General features: G+C 32.3%; 6 protein-coding genes across 8 annotated transcripts; 2 read left to right on the forward strand and 4 right to left on the reverse strand.

The window, feature by feature from the left end:
• The first annotated feature begins 788 nt into the window (after window positions 1-788).
• SkpA (S-phase kinase associated protein 1 SKP1-related A) lies at window positions 789-3,468 on the forward strand. Its single transcript, XM_018451644.1, has 3 exons — window positions 789-1,076; window positions 2,461-2,739; window positions 2,944-3,468. Exons 2-3 carry the CDS (start codon window positions 2,461-2,463, stop codon window positions 3,151-3,153), a joined length of 489 nt encoding a protein of 162 aa, XP_018307146.1. The 5' UTR covers window positions 789-1,076; the 3' UTR covers window positions 3,154-3,468.
• Window positions 3,469-5,956: 2,488 nt separating this feature from the next.
• Window positions 5,957-7,168, forward strand: LOC108724946 (probable U3 small nucleolar RNA-associated protein 11). Its single transcript, XM_018451657.1, has 2 exons — window positions 5,957-6,048; window positions 6,384-7,168. Exon 2 carries the CDS (start codon window positions 6,398-6,400, stop codon window positions 7,154-7,156), a length of 759 nt encoding a protein of 252 aa, XP_018307159.1. The 5' UTR covers window positions 5,957-6,048; window positions 6,384-6,397; the 3' UTR covers window positions 7,157-7,168.
• A 424-nt stretch (window positions 7,169-7,592) lies between these two features.
• Window positions 7,593-9,969, reverse strand: LOC108724951 (uncharacterized). The gene is made up of 4 exons (XM_018451663.1): window positions 9,912-9,969; window positions 9,751-9,837; window positions 8,167-8,257; window positions 7,593-7,977 (listed from the first exon to the last, which is right to left on the reverse strand). Exons 1-4 carry the CDS (start codon window positions 9,940-9,942, stop codon window positions 7,674-7,676), a joined length of 513 nt encoding a protein of 170 aa, XP_018307165.1. The 5' UTR covers window positions 9,943-9,969; the 3' UTR covers window positions 7,593-7,673.
• A 1,052-nt stretch (window positions 9,970-11,021) lies between these two features.
• On the reverse strand, window positions 11,022-12,110 carry LOC108724949 (uncharacterized). The gene is made up of 3 exons (XM_018451661.1): window positions 11,729-12,110; window positions 11,443-11,588; window positions 11,022-11,277 (listed from the first exon to the last, which is right to left on the reverse strand). Exons 1-3 carry the CDS (start codon window positions 12,108-12,110, stop codon window positions 11,098-11,100), a joined length of 708 nt encoding a protein of 235 aa, XP_018307163.1. The 3' UTR covers window positions 11,022-11,097.
• A 649-nt stretch (window positions 12,111-12,759) lies between these two features.
• On the reverse strand, window positions 12,760-14,082 carry LOC108724950 (uncharacterized). The gene is made up of 3 exons (XM_018451662.1): window positions 13,984-14,082; window positions 13,251-13,526; window positions 12,760-13,127 (listed from the first exon to the last, which is right to left on the reverse strand). Exons 1-3 carry the CDS (start codon window positions 14,063-14,065, stop codon window positions 12,760-12,762), a joined length of 726 nt encoding a protein of 241 aa, XP_018307164.1. The 5' UTR covers window positions 14,066-14,082.
• Window positions 14,083-15,773: 1,691 nt separating this feature from the next.
• On the reverse strand, window positions 15,774-21,334 carry LOC108724935 (FK506-binding protein 4). 3 transcript variants are annotated; one of them, XM_018451642.1, is made up of 6 exons: window positions 21,205-21,334; window positions 19,550-19,634; window positions 18,991-19,176; window positions 18,593-18,682; window positions 17,347-17,515; window positions 15,774-17,106 (listed from the first exon to the last, which is right to left on the reverse strand). In XM_018451642.1, exons 2-6 carry the CDS (start codon window positions 19,623-19,625, stop codon window positions 16,005-16,007), a joined length of 1,623 nt encoding a protein of 540 aa, XP_018307144.1. In that variant the 5' UTR covers window positions 19,626-19,634; window positions 21,205-21,334; the 3' UTR covers window positions 15,774-16,004. The 3 variants fall into 3 exon arrangements, with proteins under 3 accessions (XP_018307144.1, XP_018307143.1, XP_018307142.1); XM_018451641.1 differs by having other exon boundaries at window positions 19,550-19,639; XM_018451640.1 differs by lacking the exon at window positions 21,205-21,334 and having other exon boundaries at window positions 19,550-19,661.
• Window positions 21,335-21,579: the final 245 nt, after the last annotated feature.

A 21,579-nucleotide genomic window follows, 5' to 3' on the forward strand; every position in this document is an offset into this window, starting at 1 on the left:
ATATTTTATTATCCGCCAACGATGCACGACGTGCTGCTTCAGGTAATAAACATTAATCGTGAAATATTGGCTGCCATTTTGATAACGCTCACAAATCACTTCTAGTTCATTCCACTTGCTGGCACACTCATGCTAGTGGAACGAGTGATCGCGGCGTAGAGGCATGAAATTGTGAGCGTCAAGTGGAACGCACCCTGAGCGCTCAGTGAGTGGTTGTAGTACTGAATGCACCCAATGGCTGCGTTCAGCAGAAAAAACAGCTTTGCAACTGTTGTAAAGTAAAATTCTTCAATATGATTGGTTTATACGTTTAGATCTGTAAGGAACCAAAAGCAAGAACCAATCGTATTGAAGAATTTTACAACAGTCGCAAAGCTGCTTTCTCTGCTGAACGCAGCCATTGGCTGTCGCAAAATTCTTCAATACGATTTATTATGCGTGGTCTACAATGGGCAGTAGCAGTAGTGAATTAAGGAGTAGGTGCAGAAATCGACTAATCGTAGTTGATTATCTTTCTCACATTCGATTATGATTGGTTGATTTCTGCGTCTACTCCTTAATCCACTACTGCTACTGGCCATTGTAGACCACGCATTAGCCACAATCATCGATAAGATGTTTTATTTAGAGAATCCCGCAACAGGGCTGTCCAGGGTCTCTAGAGAAAAGGTAGCGTCATCTAGCATAATGACGGCCAACTCGCATTTGAATTTTAGTTTTTCTGAATGACTACAGATGATGCATCAAGCGGAAAAAAAACCGTTCTGCATCTCTCGCGACATCTCTCTTTCCGTGTTTCCCTCTTTACTTTCGTGATTCGTCTACAATCCTGGCAATGGTCGTCAACATTTAGAAAAAGCAGATACAAGTCAGACAAGTAGAGGGGAACGCACCTGTGTATGTTAATTGAGGATTATCGTGAATCAAAACTCAAGAATAGATCACGAAAGAATCAGAAGAAGAGAAAGTAGCAACGCGACAAAAGAGGAAACGCGTTCGTACGAAGGAGCAGCGACGAGCGACGAACTAATAAACATTACTTCTGTATCGACGTTTCATTCTCTGTGATCAGAAAGGTATTCAATTCTCCTATACGATTATGTCCGACTGATAGACGAGACACAAGCGAAACAAGGATGTCGATCGATCGTTTAAGATGTATATAATAAAACGGGAGCTCCGAGAATAACAAATGATAAAATGGCGAATTAGCATTGTGCAAAGAGAGTTAGGTTAACGACGTTGTCGTAATCCTTTCGTTTTGTGCGCAGGAAAAATCCTTGTGGTTGGAAATACTTTTCCAGTCATTAGAAGTCATTAGAAAAATGGAATTGGAATTTTTTTTACATAACACAAGTCCGTTTTTTACATGCAAAATGTCAGATTTAGATAAACATGTACTATAAAGTCCAATTTTTCTTAAATCACACGTCACTATGCTGGAAATTGTTCTTTGAAATCTTGGAGAATTAACAAATCACATTTGAAAAATTCGGCCACTTGACCAATGCAATTGTTCAATTCTTTCTTCATCCAAAATCTGAGCAATTTATAGCATTAGTCTTTATAACATTAGGTCCACAACTTGTTCAATACATTTAAGTCTGACGATTAAAGCCTAAAGACTGCGCAAAAACAGTTTAAAGACAGAGATTATTTTTAATTAATCTCTTTTGACTTATGACTTAAGGCTTCTTAAAGCAAAGTTGTGAATCTAGCCATATTGTCATTTACAACTTACAGCTTACGGCTTACGGCCTCTTAAAGCAAGATTATGGACTTAAGGACATGGCACATAGCTTCTATAACAGTAACAAGTACTGTAATAATCAGTCAATCACAGTCAAGAATTTTTTTGAACTCTTGACTGATTCTTCCGGTACGTCTTATTGTTACTGTTATGGAAGTTGCCATGGCCTTTAGTCTTATGGATACAAGGCTTATGGCTACGTTTACACCGTGTACTTAGTCCGCGACCTATATGATAGGTATTTTTGTTTAACTTACAAGATAAACAAGGACACCTATTGTATAGACCGCGGTCTAAATGCATGGTGTAAACGTAGCCTATGATAAACTGCTTTTCTTTTAGAAAGCACAGTCCACTCAAATGTCATTTTTTGTTATTTATTGAATGCTAATAGAATATAATGATTGTATCAACTGTGTCTCCTAAAAGGAAAACAGCCAATGCTAATAGTTTACCTTTTCTTTCTTGTTTTCTTTTTTTATACATAGAACTTTAAAATATTGTCAATGTACAAAATAATTTCAGGATAATCTTCCATTTGAACTTTGCTTATTTAAGTTATCATTAATTAATTTGCCAAAAACTTAAGAGAAACAAATAAGATTTGAGCATACTATTCTCAGTTTGTGAAAGAATCTTCAAAAATATTGTAGAGCCCTATTTCAAAATATTACTTTGTTTGGTTTATAACCAAATCTATTTTTGTATAGATGCCTAACATAAAGCTACAAAGCTCTGATGGTGAGGTATTCGAGGTTGATGTTGAGATAGCAAAGTGTTCAGTCACCATCAAGACTATGTTGGAAGATCTCGGTATGGATGAAGATGAGGAGGAAGTTGTACCGTTGCCAAATGTAAATTCTGCAATACTAAGAAAGGTCATCCAATGGGCTACATATCACAAGGATGACCCACCACCACCAGAAGATGATGAGAACAAAGAGAAGCGTACTGATGACATCAGCTCTTGGGATGCAGATTTTTTGAAAGTGAATATCTGCTAAATTTTATAAAATGACGTTACAATAATGTATAAAAATTTATATATATATTTATATATACATTATCTATATAAATTAATATGTTAATAATTTATAAATATTTAAGGAAGATTCGTGTCGTAATGAATAATAATGAAGGTTGTTGAAAGTATTAGATTTTTCTAATATTTTTAATTTGTGTTTGTTGCTTAGGTGGATCAAGGAACTCTCTTTGAATTGATCTTGGCAGCTAATTATCTTGATATAAAAGGTCTTTTGGATGTTACGTGCAAAACTGTTGCTAATATGATCAAAGGCAAGACACCTGAAGAGATTCGCAAAACATTCAATATCAAGAACGACTTTACAGCTTCTGAAGAGGAACAAGTGCGCAAGGAGAATGAATGGTGCGAGGAGAAATAAATAGAATCGCGATTTTTTACAGTCGCGGATAACTTTTAAATGTTAAATAATTCATTGCGTTACTAGATGTCGGACTTAACCGGAGCTCCATTACTTTAAAAAATTTTTGTGAAAATTTTTTTGAAGCCGGATAAAATCCTAATTAACTATAGGCAAAATCAAATATTGTATGAATATATATCACGTAGGTCCATTGTTATTTATTTCAATTAAATAAAGATAGAATAATTGTGAATTATTTTATGGGATATACTTACACATACTTCACTCTTAAAATTTAATAGAGTTCTAGGATGTTACCAATAATACTCAAGGATAACATATTTTGAATCTTATTTGCAAGCTTCTAGTATACGACTTCAGACAACGCTGATGATTATATAGTATAATATTATAAATTTATATTTAAGAACATATTATATTGTGTTTAATGATATTAAAAATAAACTTAAAAGTAATTATTTATACTTTTAATTATTTATTTTCTATTGCATCTTTGCATTCTTAGAAAACAAGCTAAATTTTAAATATAAATATAAAAACTTAGCCAATATTAAATTTTGCAAATCGCATTCTTTTCTTGTAACTTGCATTTACATGTAACTTGTAAAATTACAAGTCGAGAACCCATGTTCCCTAACCTTAATGTCAAAATAAATTTACAATGGACTCAATTTAAACAAATGTTTAGTATCTCCTTATTCGTATTATAAAAAAATTTTTTTACTAACAATTATTAGAGGAATACATTTTTAAAATGTAATGCTAATGGGTACATTAAATCTATACTATGAGCGAAACAAGTTAGTATATTAATACCAGCAACTATATATTTATACGTAATAATTATATAGATTTGTATTTGTAATATAAATCAACATTTATTTATAAATGTATACAGGTACATTATTTAAACGATGTATTCATCGAGTTTCTCACGTTTTTTTAATTAACTGTATTGAAAGATAAAGACACAAAATGATAGAAATAGTCCACAAGCTTTACACAATGAAAGCAATTGGCTTTATTTTGACAAACCATTTATAAAATATCATGGAAAAACGTTATATTTTGGAAAACGTTAAGATTATAAATTACAGAGACCTAAAAGCACAGCAAAAGAAATAGTTTTTAATCATTTCAAATATACATGTTCCGAATTTATTGGTATTGACTTCGATATTTTGGAGTACTATGAGCTTTCCATAATGCTTGGATAAAATACGATTATTCTTATCAAATACATTTAATTGGATCATTTATTGTTCTTGGTGTTTATTGAATGTTGAATTTATATTTTGATAGAATTCTCTCTAGTGGACATGCTTTCTTCAATATATGTACCTACAGATCCATTGACATACAGATCTATTCTTTCTTAGAATTTTTTATATATATGAATTATATATTATAAAATATTCTAAGATTTTTATAAGATGTCTTATTCTATTATATTTGAAAAAACCTTAAGTTTTTCAGATTTTATAAGTTTTTAGCAGAAATTATAGGATAAGAAATCTTAGAATATTTCAAAACATATACGAAGAATTATAAAAAAAAATATAGACTTTCTCGGTATTTCTGAAAAGTATTTCTATTTGTGTAAAGAATCTGAGAAATTTTCTAAAAAGTTATAGAATTATTCAGAATTTCTGAAAAATCTTGAAATGTATATAAAAATTCTGAAAAGTTACATGAAAAATATTCTGAGAAAAATTTTAAGAGTACATAAATGTAAATACATATTATTATTACCTCGGCTTATACTCCATCTACGTTATTTCCTTTCTACTTTGCCTAAAACTTCTAATATATCATTCTTTTTCTCAATGATTCTTTCTAATATCACTAAGTATTCCTTAGCTCTTATCCTTCCTCTCCTTTTTTCTTTTGCTTTCCTTCTCCCTATCTTTTCAAAATTTCCTTAACACTTTTCCTCGTGTTTCGTCTAGATCTTCTCCCCATAATTTCATTAATCTTCTTTATCTATTCCTAAGTCCTCAAATTTTCCTCTCACTTTTTTGTATTCTTTTATATATAGTGCTCTTATTATGTCTCGCCTTTTCAATTCTTTCTCTTTCCCATTAATTACCAAATAATATAAAAAAAACTTGGCACCGCTAGATCGCTAGCCAAGTTTGCTAGCGATGCCAAATTTTTTTACATTAAAATTTTTTTATTTTAATTAAATGCTCTTATTTTTATGTATTTTTATTTAAAAATAGTTATATAACATTAGTGTTTTCTGTTTATAATTGGCGCAATTTAAAGATTTCACATATTTTATTTGAAAAAGATTATTATTATATACTTTCATAGTTTAGAAAATATGTTTGAGATAGGTTTGGAATAGGAAGTCATTTTTTTCTTCAAGGAGTATATATACAAGCACGTATAATAATTTATGTAGATTTTTTCTGAGAGGAACACGCATCTTTGCCGCCTTTTTTAATCTCGTTTTAGAAAGGTAAATTTGTTATGATTAATAAATGTACTTCGTAACTATTTGAACTTTTGTTTTATTTGTAAAAGTACTTTTAGGTGTAAAAATGTTAAATATTATATTAAATAATCAAAATTTACGATGAAAAAATTGTACGTGGGTATTAATATTAACATAAAAAATGTCCAGGTTTTAGCTGTAAAATCCGGGGATTTGGAACTCATTGTCCTAGACTGCATTCCGTTTTACGCATGATGTGCATAATGCATCATTTATTCTTGTTAACATTCGGTGAATAACAAGGATAAAAGATGCGTGAAACGGAACGCAGCCCCTATATTAATGATTTTACAGATGGCAGCCTTACACGTGCTACTAAATGTGAGGTTATGTGACATAGATCAGCTCTTGTTACTATTGATGAAACAATTTTCTTCGTGAATACAAAAAAGGTAAGCTGTATAACATAAACAAGATATCATCTGTGTGATTTATTTATTTATATCCATCCATAATGATTGAAAAGCCTATGAGAGCCGACTCAGCCGACGCAAGTTATTGTTGCAAATAATGATTTATTATCTAATATACTCAATAAATAATATAAACGTTTCGACCCACGTACAATAATTTGTGTCCACCAACAATAACTTGCGTCGACTCTCATAGGTTTTTCGATTATTATAGATTTATATCATTAGAGCCTATACAATTTTGTGATAGTTATATCCATGCATTTATTTCACTTTCAAATGAACCTCTGTAATAATCTTACAATGCTTTTCAGAAAGCAACGTTAAAATGTCTTCGTGGAAGAAAGCTGCAAAGATGAGCCAGAAGACCCACCGGGAACGTCATCAACCGGAGGCTCGCAAACACCTGGGATTATTGGAGAAAAAGAAAGACTACATTGCCAGAGCTAGGGACTTCCAGGAAAAGCGAGCGACGATCAAACTCCTAAGAAAGCGTGCGATAAATAAGAATCCGGATGAGTTTCATTTTCATATGATTAATTCCAAAGTGGTGAATGGCGTTCATCGAGAGAAGGATAAGGAAGATCAGCACACGCCTGAACAAATCAAGCTAATGGAGACACAGGATCTCAGATATGTAGCATACAAGAGGAACATTGAGGCAAAGAAGATAGACAAGTTGCAGAGTCAGTTACATATGATTGATGCAGCCAACGAAACACAGAATCAGCATATCTTCTTCTTGGACGACGATGAGATGAAGAATTTTGACCTCGCCAAGAAATTTGATACACATCCAGCGCTTCTGTCCAGGCGCACAAATCGGCCTACTTTAAGTGCAATCAAAAATATGAAACTACCGGAATTGGATAACAAAACTATTGCTAAGCTCGAGCAAAAGAAACACATGGCTTACAAAGAACTCGAAAAGAGGATCGATAGGGAACGTGAACTGACGGTCGTGCAGCAGAAGCTTGAGGTACGCAGAGCGCTGAAAGATAAGAAAATCAGGAAACCGAAACTAGTGAAATCTGGCTCGAAGGATGCCGCTCCTATTTATAGGTGGAAGTTTGAGAGAAAACGATAACTTATTTGTGTATTATAAAAATCGATTAGTATATAATATTAGTCAATTAATTGTGAAAATCAAATAAAAATTTATACATAGCTTTCATCATTTTCGATATCAATCATAGTCACTCGTTTAACACCTATCAGTTGATAATAAAAATTCGCATGTTTTAATAAAATAATTAATAAGTTATTTCATTAAAGAATAATTTAATAATAATAACGATCTATTTATTATATTCATAATAAAAAATATTTAGATAAAAAATTAAATATAAAAAAATATGTAACAAAACATTGCTGAAAAATGTTAGTATAATATAATAATTTGGCGTTACTCATTTAGTCTACTATCTTTGCTTATCTCGGTATCTATCGTTTCTTTCTGTCGTAACTTTCATAAATTCATTCATCTTTTGTAATATTTTTAGTTCTATCTTACGTTATATTTACGTTATATCTTATTAATTATTTCTTTCAATATTCTCCGCAGTTATTTTTCTCTTTGCAACAATCACAAACAGTCACGATCGTCATTTAATCGGTATTGTTTCTTCAAAAATTTCCGATGTCTCGGTGATATCCTCCGCTTCTTCTGGCCTTCCATTTGTTTCCGTGACATCCATTTCCGACGTTTGCATAATCGTTGACTCGCTCAAAGTCGGCCGTCTACTTTCTGCCAAGGATGTTTCTTCGATTGTCATGTCCGTCATTCTCATTGTGTCGTCACTGTCGTCAGTTGACATCATTGGCAATTTTATTGATATGCAGTCGTAATTAATCTGCCAAAGTCGTTTCTTGGCGTAAATGTCGAGGCGTGGGCAAGCCGTTATAGATCTATATGGAAATATGTTTTTATAGAAATTGTAGATTGAAAACGAATATTTAGAATTAAGCTATTAGCTTCAACTGAGTGAAAATAATTGCACGATAAGAATCCTAATTAAATTAACTCAAGATAAATTTCGGATTTCATTGGCAAATTTCTTAAATATTTCTAGGTAAAATAATTATCTCGACACATACGTAGCAGATTGGTTGAGTTCTAAAACGTTGACACATGCAGTCGAGAAAAGACAACCGGGAACAAACACGCAAAACTGGAACGCCTGAAAATCTACAAAATAAGTCTGTAGAAACAAAATGCATAGAAATGTAACGGTTCTCTTTAAATTACGTATATACATATATTGCTATCGTCTTATATAGCGTTTTTTATTAGCAGAACTAGTGCTCACTCAATGCATATTAAAACTGTTGTACACTATTCTAATCTAAATGTAAAAGTAAGATATCTCAATTGATAAAATGCCCAATGTGTACTTTATCAAATAGCACAATAAAATATATTGAATATTTCGCGGTTTTATTCGTTTCTATGTTTTTATTAAAGGTAGGGGAGAGTGATGTTGGTTGTAACAGAGGGTCAATTGTAACACTGATAGTAATAACTTTATCTATTGACGAAAGGCTGAATTGCGTGTATGATTGCATAGCTTTAACAGAAGTAAGTTATTGACGAAGAAACGAGTGGACGCATGCCAGTGCTAACTTATCAATATCTGTTTATTTGGAATCAATGTCAAATTGTAAACTTTGTTAGCCGCTATTATTTTATTTCAACTTGTCCAATAACAATTTGGCATAAAATCATATTGTTTGATACGAATATACATATATATAATATATATCAAGTTTTTGCAATAAATCAATTAAATTTATTGCTTACATGTGAGTTTAATGGACATCTAATGGAAACAAGCGGCGATGGTTGCAAAAGTAATAATCACAGTGGTGTTGATTGTAATAAATTATAATCGTATCATATTTGTAATTTCTGATTTATCAATTGTGAAGATGTGAGTCTTACTCAAGAAGAATGTCGAGAAGACTGGTTATAGTACACAGAATGCAGAAAATGAGCATATTCAAGCTGCGCAGATAACAATCAATTTTTTATTTGTCTTAATTGTTTAAACAATTGAATATTTGATCACACATTAACAACAGTTATTTTTACTTACAATGTTTGAGATCTCACGGTTATTATTTTTCTGTTCTTTTTTTCATGTTGCTTAATGTTCATTAGTATAGTGTTAATGTGTTACAATTGACACCCTGAGGTGTCAATAGTAACAAGTTGCGGCGGTGCCTTTAATGGTGAATATTTTTTATAATTATTTTTATAATAATTGTTTTTCTAATATCTATTATGTTATAATCAACCCCAAAAAAGTCCCTTGTTTTCACATAAAATTAAGATTTCCTGTGATTTATAATAAATTATAATAATTAGCCGCAAAAATCTTTTTTTTTGTTACAAACGATTTTTTTGTTACCACTCTCCCCTACATCTTTATATCGATTTGTGTACAATGGCTTTAAAGTGCATTGAGTGCGTACTAGTTCTGCCAATGAAAAACGCTATTAAATTCACACTCTCAGATACTTATAAGGCCTATTCTTTTTGGTTGAACTTTTGCACCAATTCATCTTTCTTCTTCTTCTTTCCTCCTGGAGAGAAAAGGAAGAAAGATGAACTAGTGCAAAAGTTTAACCAAAAAAGAACAAGCCTATTGATTCGCATAGATCAAAGTTGAAAATACTAACTAGTGACTGTTCTGGTACTGATTGTATCCGAACTCAATGCGACATCCACGTTCAGTCCGTTCCCCTGATATGTGAAATTGACACATACTATAACATAAAATACCTATAGTAATTCAATTTTTTATTTATTATGTTAAATATTAAGCCGAATTTAGACCCACAATCTTTTCGCTCTTTAGTATACAGGATCATCACGCTTTGACAGCAAGAACAGGAGAAAGACATCGAGCAGTTGCATGATTGTCGCGTAATCGAGATTGTTCTATAAATCAGGAATCCTCTTGATATGCCGGTACCTAATAAATGTTTTCTTATTTAGTTTTATAAATAAAAAAATGTAATATACACAATACATGATAAAATAAATCCAAACACATATAAAAAAATTATATAATGTGGATGAGAAGCTAGCATATTTTTTTTTAGATAACTTCACAAATTGCTGAATAAATCGCGCGGTAGAAATAAAATTTTCTCATCTAATATGATTAAAAGTTAAAATAATTGCACCAACTGCTATTAACGGGGACAATTTCGCGAAGGAGACACAACCAGATAAAGACGAGAGCACCAATGCTACGCAGATCCATATTTACACATTACGTTTATAATTATAGCAAACACGCGCGTAATTATATTTACTCATTAACGAGTTCCAGCGACGGCTCGTTTTACACTAAATGCTTTCTGCCTTTCACATTCCGTCCGCCGTATACAGGATGCAATCACAAGCTATTATATTGTGAGCCTTTAGAAAATGTCCGGAAAGTTTTTGTTCACCTGAATTATATAGCGTAAAATTTACTATTATACTCTTGTAGGGAGCATTTATTGTTCTCTACATGTCCCTTATATATACGAGATAAAATAATGCACGCTCTTATAACAAGAGTATACTGTATATCAAATTACAAATGTTACAAATGTACACATACATCGTTTCTTCCACATTATTTGATATTTAAATAATATTTAAAATTTAAATGAAAGGAATGTATCATTACGTGATATTTCATAAACGAAAATGTAATGTGAATTGAAAGGATAGTTTGCGTTTCTTCTTTCTTAAAACTCTTAATAAAACATCAAGCTTACATGATTTTCTGAGAGTGTATACAACCATTTATTAAAACAATATTAAATGAAAATTAACCGAGAAATTAACAATTCGGTCAAGACAGGTCTTGGCCTAATAGTATTTTTACAAAAATTTTATTAAGCATCAAGACCAGTCTTGATCAAATATGACTTCCTTCGCTTAATTGCATTTATTAAAATATAATAATAATAATAAATACGAATACATGGCACATAATTCATACTATCATTGTCCGTTAAAAAAAATTTTTAGTATATATCATCGTCGTCGTCATCGTCGTCATCATCATCGTCATCGTCCTCATCATCGTAGTCATCATTATCATCCACATCTTCCGGAAAAAGTTCTATTTGGCCCAAAGCACCTCCGTCTTCTGGTTTTAACAGAGCTAATCCATTTGAACCGAATCTAAGACAATCTAAACTAATCTGTGGAAATAGACGAGATTGGACAAAATTATATAAGTCATTTATGATCGACATATCATTTATATTACGACAAAATATGTAAATTTTTTATCTGCATTTGTTAGATCTGAAAATTTGTATATAGCATGAATAATATTCTTCAGGCAATGAACTTTCAAATCTGACCTTAAACAGTGTAGAATCCTGAAACTTTCCTTCCATACTGAGACACAGATGCATATTTCTGCCTTGAAAATATATATTATAAAATCTGACGCACGCTCTGATCGGTAGCCTTGGAACAGGAACACATATCGGTCTAGGATTCTTTCCTACAATAACAAGACAAAATAAGAAAGTATAATAAATATAGATGCATGAAAATGATTCTTTTTTTCTTTTATAAATTATCTCTATAAATTATCTCAAAATTAATTAATTATTGGTTTATATTCTATACGTATCCGCTTACCAGAAACAGTTCTTGTGTAAAGAATTCTGTCGTTCATCATGATATTCGCGGTGAAGCTGAACTCGTCAGGATCATACGTGATGTTCACGCAGGCTTTTTGTTTCCACGTGTCATATAGGATTCTTGAACAGCATGAACAGACACCACCGCTACACTGACAAGGTCTGTTTGTGATGACCGTGTTATTTTCCGATGCTGATGAATTTGAGGCCTGCCTCAAGAGTAGCTTCACTTGCTCTAGATCTTCTTGCGATTTTGAGAGATCTTCGAGCTCACTATTAACAACTTTTTTTGTCGTAAAATCTTCGTCGGCTCTTGATTCTGGCACTAAGCATGATTGCACGAGAACAATGATCAATAGCAACCAGCAGGCGGCTTTCATCTTGCGTTCTTGATCTTGTTTAGCGTTCAATGGAAACAAGAAGACATCTCCTCGAAATGTGCCTCCTTGCTGGGCGATTGAAACTCGACTGGCTGGTTAACGGACACTTATACTGACCCAGTTTTACGGTGAAATTTAAGCTTGGCTTGCTCGCCCGCATTTTGTTATTGACTAGAACTCGGAGAAGTAACAGGATTCTGTGGAAGTGCTGTCATCTTATATATATTTTATTGTTAAATACGGCAGAAATAAAAATTTATGACAAAATTTAATTATTTGTTGAGAATTAAATTATATTCACTATTAATATTGATAATGCTAAGTTCTCGAAGATATTGTCTGTAATTGAAGCAAACGTTTTATTTAATGAAGGAAAGAAATGTTGTCTAATTTGTAACAGTTGATACTTACATGCACTTAATATTTTACAAAATAATAAAACAAATTTAAATATAGTTGTAATATATATTTTATATACATTATATGTATACATATATGTATGTCTTTACATCACACATGAATACATATATATATTACATATATTATTTTATAACGATAAATAAAATATATTAACTGTAATACATAATAAATACATTTATAACATTATAATAATGTCTTGTATTTATGTAATTTTGTAATTGTGTCAACATTATATCTTTAATTGACCGATGTTATCTTCCTCCTCGGAAGTCATATTTGAAGTATGATTGTTTGGAAAGCCAACAGAATCTGGCTCGAAGTCCACTGGATCGTATATTTCTGGTCCGTTCACTTCTGGTTTGATCACTGTCAGTTGAGGAACACTACTGTTGTCATCGGGCTTTATCCAAGAAATTCCATCCGCGCCAATCTTTACGCAATCGAAGTGCAAAACCAAGATTGGCCACGATACCACAAGTGCCTCTAAATCAATGCACGCATGCAGATTTTTGCCGGACAAGTAGATATCGAAGACACGTACGCAGAAGGATATGAAGGGTGGATAGAAAGGTACGCAGAATGGTATTTGAGCTTTATCTGCGAATTAATTTATTACATTATGCAATGAATGTATAAAAATTTAACGGATTTTAATCTACATAATTAGTTGAAAGCTTGTTAAATTTTGCGAAAAGTTTACATTCACCAAGTCACACTTACCAGTGATAGAATCAATATTAAGAAGTTCTCTTTCATTTACTGTAAATTTGAGATTCATGGTACGATTCTTAGGATAAAAGGTAATATTAGCGCAGGCATGATGGTCGATATTAAATCTAGTTATATTGATGCCATTACAACAGCCACATCTAAGACCTTCGCAGCTGCAGTTTGCTCCGTGGAAACCAATCCCAGAAAAAGAATCACGACCGACATATTCCAATGCGCCTTTCAATGCTAAACGTGTGTTCGGATCGTAGAATATACTGAAATTGTCTGAAAAAACAATTTGTAAAAAGTATATTAAAAACGCGCATGAAAAAATGTGCTAATAAAAAATTACAATTTTTCTCTTTCTTATAAAATGATAGCAATGATTTATAAAGATAATTAAAAAGAGATTAAAAGATTTATCTAAAGAGAAACATTATTAAATGTAATTTTTTATCAGTTAATTATGCATTTTGTCTTTAATTCTTGCATTTTTATGAACAATAATTATATTTACTCTTATTATAATAATCACGCTTATATTTTTGTTGTAATATAATTGTATATTTGCAGCGTATTGTAACAAAAAATAATTTTTACTTATAATTTCATGCTATAATTATATAAGTTTCTATAATGTTTAAATAGAAGTTCCAAAGTATCTTTCGTAAGCGTTGTTTCTTTATCAACTATAAAATATTAAATTAAGCAAAAAATATTTATTAATTAAGCTGCTTCTCACCAATATAATTGATGTAATTGCTCGCAGAGGTATTCTGAATATCTAAGGCCAGTAGAAATACAAGCAGCCATTTAATTAACATGATAGCACAACTGCACAACCTGCACGCTTCAGTGCTAATAGAAGACTGAAATTGGGCACACGTTGGACCAAGACGCAGAGACATCTGGTCATTAATTATGCATCAACTTTCAATAGGGGATAAAATAAGAATACTTAATTATCAAACTCTCTTAAGTGATGATTCACAATGCAAAAAGCAATCAAAGACAAAGACATAAACACACTTTCATTTTTACTAAAAATTTAAATTTTAGATAATTATTAAACTTGAGGGAAATTTAATAACCCGAAAATTTGAAATTTTGTAAAAAGTATGCATATACTACACGGAAATCGAATTACATAGGTGTTTTTCATTTTGACAATAAAACGGTTCTAAAGATACAAGTACTTTTCTAACAAAACTTGATTTTCCATATCTTTACTTATATAAATTTTTAAAATCACAAAGAATGTTGAGAAAATTAAATCTTAATTTTTAAATTTAACGATAAAAATAAAATCAATTATTAATTAATTCTTAATTTAATGCAATATTATTCAAAATGATACATCAAACAAGCAGCAATTCGAGCTGTCATTACGTAACAAAATTTAACATTTCATTTCACATGATTTAAGAAAATATTAAAGATGAGAGTCCGCTTGTTTGAACGTACGTGTGTTATTATCATACTTGATTATTAAAATCTGTTCGTGTGTTCACTAGTACACAACTCTTATCTTTAATGTTGTCGTACATATTAAGCAGTGTCAAATAATTCTAATTTTCTCTGTTGCGCAACACGAGAGCTAAATACTTAAATCATTACATGATGAAAATATATTATCATTTTTTTTATAAAACTATACTCAATTATATAAAACTACTTAAACTGGCAATTTAAATTGGCATTTTAAACTGGCTATTTATATTGACAATTAGAGAAACTTTTCTGAAATGTCGTGTCTCGAAAAAATATCATAAAATAATTAAAAGTATTAACATGTTTTTATAATAATTAATTATTACAATTCTATTCTTTCAAAATTTTTTAACAGAATTAATTTTAATTATTTAAAAAATATATTAAATATTTTTTTTATACAGAATTTTAATAATTCAAATAAATTTAAATTAGAATTCTATTCGGCTAATTTGAATTTAACTATAACAAAAATTCAATAATTAAAAACTAAATTAATAATTATACATATGAAAGGTACATGATATATACATAATACAGCGCGCTATATTTATTTATTTATTACAGAGTCAATAAATAACTTAATAAATACATAAATCATAAATATTCATTTGCTCTTAATAAATAACGTTAAATTAATCGAGCAAATTATTATGGCTGAGGTCACGAATAATTCGAAATATATTATTGATATATATAAGTCTTCCTTATATATATATATAAACAGAAAATTCTTGCATTAAAATAAAATAAAATCCTCCTAGGATCTTGTTTCCGATACATAAATATTTTCTGTTTACGCAATTCTACTTGAGTCTTCTCTCAAGAAAGCTCTTCTATCTTCGCTGTAAGATATCTCGTATCAGTCTCCATATTATTCAATAAATAAAAAATTAACTACATTAAGAAATAAGATAATTGTGACAGCGAAGTAAACTGCTTATTTCCCAACAATCCAGTTATTGTAAAATAGCAGTTGTAATTGTTAATGAACTTTTTTTCACAATTATTATAATAAGAAAACAATGAAATAATTAGGATGTCGTAGAAACACGCACCCGTTATTTTTAACGAAATTGCATATCGAGAAATGTTGACTCTTTCAATCTTATCATCACTGTCACAATTAGTCACCAAAATCTACCGAATCTCCGCTAATCCGAACAAAACATCTTGAGTTTTGTTGGATCGACGAGCTCATAATCAGATAAGAAGGACGAGCTTTCTTTAACTTCCAATTATTCTACTGACTGGAGCAACGATCTGTACACTTCAAAGCCTCGTAATTTTGCTTTGACGATTTTCGCTGGAATGCCTCTTCCTGCCAAGAAATCCAAATTCAAGGTCGTAATCATCTTCGTAGCCATCATGCTCGACGTTAGTTTGATTAGACTTTGTATTTTCTTTGCTCTTCTTCTTTTTACCATTATCTATAAGAGCACTCAACATGGCATCTTCTTCCTCGTCATCATCATCATCGTCATCTAAATCGGCAAAATCCTCAGCCTTCTCGCCCTCGTCATCGTCATCATGCTCTTCGTGTTTCTCATTATCGTCCAGTTTGTCGTCGTTCTCTTCATCTTCGTCTTCGTCGTCGTCCTCGTCATCCTTATCATCGTCATCGTCGTCTTCGAGACTGTCATCCTCGTCGAGATCATCATCATCATCATCTAAAATATCGTCATCATCATCATCATCCTCATCCTTAATAGGTTTCTTCGCTGGCTTCTCAGAATCATGGATGGCGTTTACGCTAGTCGATGTCACCGTGGGTTTCTTCTTGTTTCCCTTCTTCACTTTATTGACAATCGGCGCCTTATCGGGTTTCGCGGTGTATACGATTTTGTTGGAGGATTCCGTAATTTGTTCATTATTCTCATCAGTGCTGTCTTCGGTATTACTCTCGGTCAATCCTGTATCTTCTTCTTCTTCTTCTTCTTCTTCTGCTTTGAATGGTTCCTGAGTGCTGTCGTGTTCATCGTAGTTAGTTTCCTGCTCGTTGTTGGTGGCCAGCTCATGATCCTCCAATGATACGGGAGTCGTTGGCCGCGGTAGAATTGGTATAGTGAATTCCAATAACGGCGCCGCAGTAGTAACTTTAGGTCTTGTCGGCACATCGTCATCACCAGTAAATATATCCAACAGAGCACTGAAACCTAACGGATCGTCATCGTCATCATCTGATTCTTGTGCATCAACTTCCGAGCCATCGGGAACGGAGTTCGTGATGGGTCTTTCATCATCTTCATCGTCGTCGTCATCATCCGAACCTAGCCCGAAAAAATCATCATCGTCCTCTTCTTCTGAAGCATCATCTGTTTCGATAGTTGGAAGTGATTCGGCCGGTCGAAGCTTCAGACCGTCTGGACCGAATCTGAAATTCGAGATCGAATTACGAAACACTATTTTCCACACAACATAGTTCTCTAAGGAATAGAACGTTTAGGACAAAGAAGGTGCCTTAGAGAGCTGTATTGTGTGGAATATTTTAACAAATAATTTACATATTTAATCTTTTTATCTTTCTTCTCTTAACAAATTTTTCTTGTATCTCGTAAATTAATGGAGAAAGAAAATTCAAATTTATTATTATATTTTTTTTCATTGTAAGTACCTGAAACAACTAACACGAAGAGTAGCTTCTAACTCGGTAGGGGATTGCAGTTCCAAACCGAGGCATGCTTTAAAGTGATTCTTCGCGTCGCGTTGGATGGAATAAATTCTGCCACAAAATTTGGTGAAGCCACCAGGTAGCGGTACGCACACAGGCTTCGGATTCTTTCCTGAAATTTATAATGTTCGATGCACGTACAAGTCGAACTTTATATATTATAATTCTTTCAAAATCTTTCACCGAAGTTTCGAAATAATGTACATCTAATAAATAAAAAATAAAATAAAATATTAAAACAATTTTATTAATTATATATAAGTATTACTGAAGGTGTCTCAGATACTTATATTATCTGTAATATGTCATGATACCCAGAACCTGTCTAGTTCAAACAAATTGAGGTCATCAGACGCGATTAAAAAAGAAGACAAACACACTCGACGTCGAAAAACCGTTTGTTTAAATACTTTCGCTCCGGCTAGAATGACACGAATTCGTCGAGTGGCGCCTGTACATACGTCACCGTTGACTTCGTAATACATTTTTTCATGAACACACATACCGGAGAAATCGATCTTGCGCATACCGAACTGACACGATAATGTGAAATTTAACTAGTATAACGAGGCAAAAATATTTTTTATGTAGTTATCACATAGTTTTGCGTTCTTTAAAAGGAAGTAAAAGTTTCAAACGCCACGTATGTCATACGTTCTATCGACAAATTCCAATGACAATAACAAATATACTGCAGGGTGAAAGTCGAGTTATAGCTTCCTGGACATTACGTTAATATACATCTACCAAACGTTGATTCACGCGCAATTAACACACTTTTCTTGTCAATATTGTCGAGCGGTACACGTGCATGATTTAGTATTTTGCATGGCACGTGACATAAATTGTTCACCAAATAAAGAGATGTATGCTCTTAACGTCTATCAAGCTTTTTTCATAATTTATATAACTGTATTGTCCCAAATCAACAATTACTGGAATCGCATTAAATGAATGAATGAATAGAGATCTTATTGTATTTCATTAGAAATTTTCTATAATTATTCAATGCTATTTTTTGTTTTGTTTCTTCGTTTTTGTAATATCACGTTAAAATTACGTTTTCGAACTCTGTCATTCATTTAAACTTTTCTATAATAAATAATTCACAGGAGATATTGATTAATCAGAGAAAGTGGCAGAGAAAGAACTGTTAATTGTTACCGTTACTGACAATGAATGTGATTACCATTAACAATTGTGCTGGTTAATATGTTGTCGCCAAAGCTCAACTGGACTGCCAAATTGTCGCCCTGAAGATACTGCAATGAAGCGCATCCTAGAATTTCAAATACAGAAATTCTTTCATCAGAAAAAATATATTTATAAAAAATATAACGTAATAAGTTTTATTATGAAGAATTGTAGAAAAAAGAATTGCAAAATTAAATTTTACTATGAAAAATGCAGAATTAAATTCCATTTCATATAAAATATATAACGCACAATATACGGTAGCACGGTACTACAGATAACAAACGCATTAAAATTTAAGCGCAGTATGGGAACGCAAGTATATAATTATATACTTGCCTTCCCATACTGCACTTTCATTTTTCGTGCACAATTACATTGCGTGATAATTACCCGGTCCTTTCAGCTGGATGAGCGGTATGTGAAAGTCCCGACAGCAATTGCAAATGTTCTCGTTACAGGTGCAGTATCGGTTTACGCTATCGGTCGCTTGTTTTAGCGACATCATTGATAAATCTATGTCGCTTTGTTTCACATTATTCGTGGCACGAGCCACCCGATGCGTCGCCTCATTGTGATCTGTGAACATTTTGTAATTTAAAGCCGTTTAAATCTACAAAATTCGTGTCAAAGTTCAGAAATCCTATTTATAATTTTATGTGATGTGGAATACGAGCAAAATTTAAAAGTACACACATAAAATGTATATATTAAAAAGTACATACGTGCAATAGAATATATACATATATAATTTTAAATAGAATTTTGAAATCCTGAAATCTTTTAATTTAAGATAGTATAAAATGAGCTTTAAATAACATGATTACTGTTTATTTTTATATACATTCATATACGTAATAAAGTCTGTATGAAAATTTATTTCTATGTTTTTCAAATTTTTATTTTTGCTCTTCTATTATTATTATTTTTTTCTTAAAGCTGTTTCTCTCACCAATTACTCGGCCGTAAGCCGCAAAGGCCACCAACAAGAGGATCAGCAACAGCTCAAAAATCGTTGATAATCGCATCTTTCCACTCTGTTCTGGAAACAATGCCAAGAACATATGATGCGGTTATAATATTATTGTGAAAAATATCCATTTCATATGTAGTGGCACGCACGTACCAGTTTTATTACAGTTTCTTTCGGCCAATTCTGATAAAAAGGCACGACAATAAGAACCGTAAAAGCATTGATTTTACGCACGTGCCTTAATTCTGAATTAGCATGACGAACGTCATTTTGTAGTTTCATACCTGTTTTATAGTATATTTTTCCATTATATTATGAAATTATTTTCAAAGATTTTTAAAAAGTTTTTTAAAAAGCCATTCATCTAATTAAGAATTTCCAAAAATCTTTTAAGTTTTCTTTGACATAATTTTAGTAAAATATCTAGATGCCTATATTTTACATATAATTACTATTAAATTTTTTCTCCAAAGCTCGTTTCGTCGATTAAGCAACTTTTGAGATCACGCTTATGATCAATTTTACGCAGTGTGCATTTAGCTTACCATTCACAAAGACCACATTAAAAAAAAAGTACATTGAAAAAATATATTTCTTTTCTCATAATTATTTTTCCCGCCTTCTGATGATTATCTCATAACCCTCATCGGCAAATAATAGAGACCCTCGTTCCGCTCATCAATTGTTTAGGTAGAGCGGTAATTTCATACCTCTACTTCCCGATTCATAAAAATATCTCTACCAGAACCATTGCGATACTTTTATCTTTCAAATAAACAACTGGACAAAACGTCCCAGACGCGGAAACCGTATTCTCCTTCCGGTTTTAAACGCGAGTTGCTAGCGACCGGTTGACCCAAATCCCGGTCACGGTCAAAGGCGTGCGTACAAGAAAGGCGCTTACTCAAGAGACTCGATGGCAGATTTTAGTAGCACGAGGAGACGCGTAGCTTTACGCGCGGAACGAACACTCGTGTCACCGTTATAAAGTGCGTTACATATGGTCAAGGTGTTGGATATGATCAAAACTATGTTTTGACACATCGTACGTGAGATCGATTCCTCACGCGTCGCTTCGTACGGAAATCAAATCGCGGAAGTGATAGTGCGAGAAGTTTAATTGAGCGCAAACGGTAAGCTATAAAATGATTTCTATATATTCTTGCTTCATAAATCTACACTTGTTAAGATAATAAATAGATAATAAATATTATAAATAAATAATGCATTTATATTATTATAACATCATTATGTAATAATAATATGTGGATCTAAATTATACACTATTTAAATTTAATGGCGAATGTGTAATGTTTAATTTCCAAATAATTTAAATATATTAAGTAAAAATATTGTCAATTTCATATAATAAAGAAGCAGAGATCATGAAATATTGGTTAATTCAATTTTACATATAAGCTCTAGTTTATTAATTTAATAAACGTATAGAAGCTACACACAGAAGATATATATATTACTCTATAAGAATTATTTAAAGAATTACTCATTATCACATTAAATGATTAATTATTCACACGTGGGCGATTCTTTAATGAGAGACTTCTCTTTTTTTATCGTGGCGCGTTTCGCAATTTCCCAGACCCTTCAAATGCACAAATTGTAACTTTACTCACCTGTGGGTTGTTGAAAAGAAATCCGAGGAGGCAGTCGTGCTCGTGCTCTCCTGTCTCCTGCACCCTACAGCTCTTTTTCCCTGACTCTTCGTCTTACGGAGGCCAATGTCCAACTGAAGATGCCGCCTAACTCCCCCCAAGGTTTCTTTAAAAGTCGGTCAGGCCACCACCACCTGTCCGCCAAGCTGCTGCTAGGATTATTAAACATTCTAATGCACTCTAGGTAAATCAGAGGCGGCCCCTAACCAACCACGTCGTTCCGATCCTCTATCGTCCTTCATCGAACTACGACGGCGTTGCCGTCGTCTCGACAATGAAAGCGTCCACTTTTCCATCTCTCCTCGAACCGGTATCAGATGCCCGCGGTGCACACAG

This window comes from Mycetomoellerius zeteki, unplaced genomic scaffold (assembly GCF_001594055.1).
Source record: "Mycetomoellerius zeteki isolate Tzet28-1 unplaced genomic scaffold, Tzet1.0 scaffold316, whole genome shotgun sequence".
Taxonomy (NCBI): domain Eukaryota; kingdom Metazoa; phylum Arthropoda; class Insecta; order Hymenoptera; family Formicidae; genus Mycetomoellerius; species Mycetomoellerius zeteki.

Bases quoted from the DNA above. Each gene is read 5' to 3' on its own strand.
- SkpA (XM_018451644.1), top strand. From the start codon at position 2,461: ATGCCTAACATAAAGCTACAAAGCTCTGATGGTGAGGTATTCGAGGTT. The intron at 2,740-2,943 runs GTGAATATCTGC...TTTGTTGCTTAG, and splicing joins GGGATGCAGATTTTTTGAAA to GTGGATCAAGGAACTCTCTT.
- LOC108724946 (XM_018451657.1), top strand. From the start codon at position 6,398: ATGTCTTCGTGGAAGAAAGCTGCAAAGATGAGCCAGAAGACCCACCGG.
- LOC108724951 (XM_018451663.1), bottom strand. From the start codon at position 9,942: ATGATCCTGTATACTAAAGAGCGAAAAGATT. The intron at 9,838-9,911 runs GTGGGTCTAAAT...TTTATGTTATAG, and splicing joins TACTAAAGAGCGAAAAGATT to TATGTGTCAATTTCACATAT. The intron at 8,258-9,750 runs GTTAGTATTTTC...CTTATTTTGTAG, and splicing joins CAGTACCAGAACAGTCACTA to ATTTTCAGGCGTTCCAGTTT.
- LOC108724949 (XM_018451661.1), bottom strand. From the start codon at position 12,110: ATGAAAGCCGCCTGCTGGTTGCTATTGATCATTGTTCTCGTGCAATCA. The intron at 11,589-11,728 runs GTAAGCGGATAC...TTGTTATTGTAG, and splicing joins TTACACAAGAACTGTTTCTG to GAAAGAATCCTAGACCGATA. The intron at 11,278-11,442 runs GTCAGATTTGAA...CTATTTCCACAG, and splicing joins AGGATTCTACACTGTTTAAG to ATTAGTTTAGATTGTCTTAG.
- LOC108724950 (XM_018451662.1), bottom strand. From the start codon at position 14,065: ATGTTAATTAAATGGCTGCTTGTATTTCTACTGGCCTTAGATATTCAG. The intron at 13,527-13,983 runs GTGAGAAGCAGC...TTGTTTTTTCAG, and splicing joins CAATTACATCAATTATATTG to ACAATTTCAGTATATTCTAC. The intron at 13,128-13,250 runs GTAAGTGTGACT...ATTAATTCGCAG, and splicing joins TAATATTGATTCTATCACTG to ATAAAGCTCAAATACCATTC.
- LOC108724935 (XM_018451640.1), bottom strand. From the start codon at position 19,661: ATGTTCTTGGCATTGTTTCCAGAACAGAGTGGAAAGATGCGATTATCA. The intron at 17,516-18,592 runs GTAATCACATTC...TATAAATTTCAG, and splicing joins AACCAGCACAATTGTTAATG to GAAAGAATCCGAAGCCTGTG. The intron at 17,107-17,346 runs GTACTTACAATG...CTCGAATTTCAG, and splicing joins CTTCGTGTTAGTTGTTTCAG to ATTCGGTCCAGACGGTCTGA.